Genomic DNA, 3,945 nt, shown 5'->3' with positions numbered 1-3,945 from the left:
AATGTTCAACACCAGCGCAGCTTGCCCTAGAGCCATTGGAGAACAAAAAAACTACTTTAAAATGCGAATTAATTGTATGTAATTTGTATTACGTTGCGGAGAGTGACATATTATATTAACATACAGAAAGTTTTTCTTTTTAGATTTCTTTCGAGTGAAATCGTCTTGTCAGATTCGCTGTGTAACGTACAGTGCAATAGACAAATGTGTATCTTTAATAAGTACGTATATGATACGTTAGACCTTTTTGTATACTGGTGTTCAATCTAATAGGATTTGAATGTCAAACCGGCCAAATGTTTGTGTCGCGGGACACTGACCCGTACCTGTCGCGGGACTCTGTCCCGTACCTGTCGCGGGACCATCTTACCATGGACACACTGCGCCCGTACACGACCAACGGCAGGATCCGGTTCCAGATAGGCAAGCTGGTCAGCGATATAAACTGATGGGCGCACGCAAATAATGCATCGACTAAAGAACGCGTGTACAAGTATGTAGTCAGCAAGATCCTGGCGACGATTAACGAGTTCCGCCACGAGGGTGTGGTGCTGCTCGTCAACAATAAACTGCCGGGCTACAAGAACATCTGCGCCTTTGTCGAATCGCGGATCCTGAAGAACCAAATGTTTAAGATCAAGATTGTGGCGTGTATCCCGGCCAAGAACGGGTACCCGGTAGAGATCAGGGACCCCAAGCACCCGCACTATATTGGCCAGCGACGGTTCAACACGGTGATTGACCTGTACCCGTCACTAACACGGGACCCGTCGATGCTGTTGTCGCTGAGCAATCCGGTCCAGGACTTTACAACCATTTCGTATGACTTTTCAATCACGGGGAGCAAGCAGGAACGCGGCGGTGTACTAGTACATGAGCGAGTCAGAGCACGATTGCCTGATTGAGAAACGGAGAATCGAAAACTTAAGGCTGGATAAAAAATAGGTGAAAAAAAAGTTAAAAAAAACCCGTTATGCTTATTTGTTCGTATTCGTTCCGTCGGTGGCAAAAAAAAAAGGGTTTCCCAAAAGTAAATAAATGGCTCAAGACAATTGCAAACCATGCCGTGTTCACCAACTGGATGTAACCCCACCACCGTCGATACCCTGCCCCACGGCCTGCCACACCGTCTGCCCAACCATTCCCCCGGCAGTTAACTACTACCTGCTAAAGTCCGTGTGCCCACCGGTCGCAACCCAACCCTCCCTGCCCCACCGTCGTGCTGTGCACCAAAAGTGTCAACTTTATGGACATGAACGGGAACAGCCTCAGCGGCGTCAACGGCGCGCAGTTCCTGTTTGTCAACAACGGACAGGTCACCTCTGGCTCCCAGCTGTGCCGTGACGGGTACGCGCAGTTCCTACAGTACCGCTAGTTTTTATGCATATAGGGTTCAGTGTAAAATCAGGTTTAAGTTTCATTGTAAAATTTTGGTTACACTAAAACTAGATCGCGCAGCGGCGATACTGCTGTTCGATACACGTCTCAAGCACGTCACGCACCATATCTCAGTTGACCCCATTCTCCCCCATAAACTCGGGCACCACCTCCCCGAGCTCGTCCATGTCCAGTCCGAGTCGCATCCCGTTGTTCTCTTTCTGGATCGGTACACGCAGCATACGGTCGATAAGAATGTCCGCCACGTCCAGCTTTAGCTTGCACACCCCGCATGTGTGATCTCGCGCGCCGTATTTACACACTGGGCGTCCCGTCGCTCGGTACATTTTGGGGTGCTGTATTTGGCAGCGGTGCTAGGAGACCTTTGGCAAACGTCAGCGGTGCTAGGAGACCTTTGGCAAACGTGTTGCCGTTCTACAGCACGGAGTCCCCCTCATCCGCGTACGGCATGGTGTGCCGCATATCCAGCCCGCCGTCCGTGCCCCGGGGACCCTCTGAACCTTCCGGTCCCGCGGGCCCCGCCACGGGCGCGTCGAGATCAATGGCAACGGGCCCGGGCTCGCCGTCGACCCCTACAAAGTTCGGGATCTCGATCACGGCTTGCGTGTCCAGGGGTAGCTGGAGACTCTTGGTTTCGCTGCTGTACACGATACTCTTGATGCCCGACCCACAGGGACCGTTCTAGCCCTTGGCCAACGACATTTCACCGCCGTTTGTGTACTCGTACACACTGCCGACCTTGATCTTGACGGGCTGTTTGGGGGTTATCCCACCCGCAGTGGGTTGCCGTACCCCAAGATGTATCTCGAGCATACCCCGCGGCGTGACGGCCAGACGCTCAAAGTGGAGCCCGTCTAGCCCCTATGGCCTCGAATACCCTTGGTGACGCGTTCGGTGCCGTCCGTCTACGACACCGTGACGGTATCCGCGTTCTGGTCGAGCACAACACCGCTAACACCCACACCCTCTGCGCCCTTTTCGCCGCGCGGCCCCGTACTTTTTTGAGGGCACGGGGTTCCGGTGAACGTTTTGCCGCCCTTTTATTTCTATAAAAATGCACAAAATACAGTGCCCAGGCCCAGAGGCCCAGACTTAACGACGCTTGCACCCGTGTGCCCACGCACGCTAATAGGAGCCAATTTGGTACTATCATCATCAGCGTCTGTTTTCCTCAACGTACCCAGCTGGATTTGGTACGTACCACCCGCAAGGTCCATCTGCAACATGTCGCCCTCTACCCAGATCGTGGACCACGCTGTCCGTTGTATGGACTAGCAGGCGGCCGTCGGGCGCTGTGACAATCCGGTCAACATATGCGCCCCTGGGACCCTGGGCCCCTATTCGCCCATGCAAGGCAGTGTTACTTGAATCTTGGCTCGAAACGACTCCATCAATTTGTGTTTAATCCAGTGAATTTTACACTCGATTGATTTATCCTCAGACATGTTCTCTACATGAGCGCTGTGTACGGCATTGAAAGACCTTTTGTAAAGATGTTTTGCCCGCTTTTATACAAGTTGACTGCGGTGCAAACACGTACTTATACTAGTGTGCGAAAATACATGTACATATATATATGTGTGTATACATATACACATATGTACATGTATGTATGCATACATATATTTACAAGTACAGGGCCTGTGTTTTGTTTCCAAAAGCAAATAGAAAAGAGCTAGAGTCTAGGCTCCCGAGTCCGAGGCTGTGTGAGTGTGTTTTCCAAAATCAAATAAGATGCAGAGGCCGAGGCTGTACGAGTATGATGTCCAAAAGGGCTCGGTCGAGGCTGAACGAGTGTGTTGTCCAAAAAGAATATAATAAAGCTCGAGTCTAGGCTCCCGAGGCCGAGGCTGTATGAGTATGATGTCCTAAAAAAAAGGGCTGGGTCGAGGCTGAACGAGTGTTTGTCCATTTTTTTTTTTAAAAGGCTCGAGTCTAGGCTCCCAAGACCAAGGCTGTACGCGTGTGTTTTCCAAAAAAAAAAAAGGGCTGTATATGCGTAACTTAACGTCAGTGGCACTTTTTCCAGATATCGTGCACCCTCGGCCGGGAACTGTGTATTGTCGGCTACGACAATCTCCCCGTACACGTATCGGCTCGCCCCCGGTTTCAAGTTGTAGCAGTCGTCTGCGTATGCGCGAACAAATGGTCGATTCTTTACCGCAACTGGTGTCCACACAGTACCGCTTGATGAATTGTCATCATCATCGTCGTCGAAACTCGTTTCGACTGGTCGACAACATCGCCGCCCGTGTCCAGTTCATTCGGAGGTCTGGACACAAGCTGCTTTAATTTCGGCAAAAAAAATAAGGCACTTTGGGGTTTGGCAAAAAAATATGGCATTTTCAGGATTGGTAGAAAAATAAGGCGATTTGTGGTTTGGCAATGTTTTATGACAATTCTTGCAAATAAATAGGGGTATTTCGCTTGATTTGTACACTCGCAATTTTATGTATGGAAATGGCGCTACGTCTTTTGGGGTTTTATGCTAGACTATTTCTCTCTTGATTTGTACATTCGCAATTTTATGTATGGAAATGGTGCCAC

At 50.2% G+C, this 3,945-nt stretch overlaps 3 protein-coding genes across 3 annotated transcripts; 1 reads left to right on the top strand and 2 right to left on the bottom strand.

The window, feature by feature from the left end:
- Positions 1–371: 371 nt before the first annotated feature.
- SARC_06284 (hypothetical protein) lies at positions 372–905 on the top strand (the record flags this gene model as incomplete). The annotated part of the gene is made up of 2 exons (XM_014299824.1): positions 372–431; positions 495–905. The coding sequence occupies 2 exons, from the start codon at positions 372–374 to the stop codon at positions 903–905; spliced, it is 471 nt and encodes a 156-aa protein (XP_014155299.1).
- A 603-nt stretch (positions 906–1,508) lies between these two features.
- SARC_06283 (hypothetical protein) lies at positions 1,509–1,724 on the bottom strand (the record flags this gene model as incomplete). The annotated part of the gene is made up of 1 exon (XM_014299823.1): positions 1,509–1,724. The coding sequence occupies one exon, from the start codon at positions 1,722–1,724 to the stop codon at positions 1,509–1,511; it is 216 nt and encodes a 71-aa protein (XP_014155298.1).
- Positions 1,725–1,812: 88 nt separating this feature from the next.
- SARC_06282 (hypothetical protein) lies at positions 1,813–2,615 on the bottom strand (the record flags this gene model as incomplete). The annotated part of the gene is made up of 2 exons (XM_014299822.1): positions 1,813–2,079; positions 2,466–2,615. 2 exons carry the CDS (start codon positions 2,613–2,615, stop codon positions 1,813–1,815), a joined length of 417 nt encoding a protein of 138 aa, XP_014155297.1.
- Between the last annotated feature and the right edge of the window lie 1,330 nt (positions 2,616–3,945).

Source organism: Sphaeroforma arctica (assembly GCF_001186125.1).
Source record: "Sphaeroforma arctica JP610 unplaced genomic scaffold supercont1.441, whole genome shotgun sequence".
In the NCBI taxonomy this organism is placed as follows: Eukaryota; class Ichthyosporea; order Ichthyophonida; genus Sphaeroforma; species Sphaeroforma arctica.
This window is presented reverse-complemented; position numbering and strand designations above follow the sequence as displayed.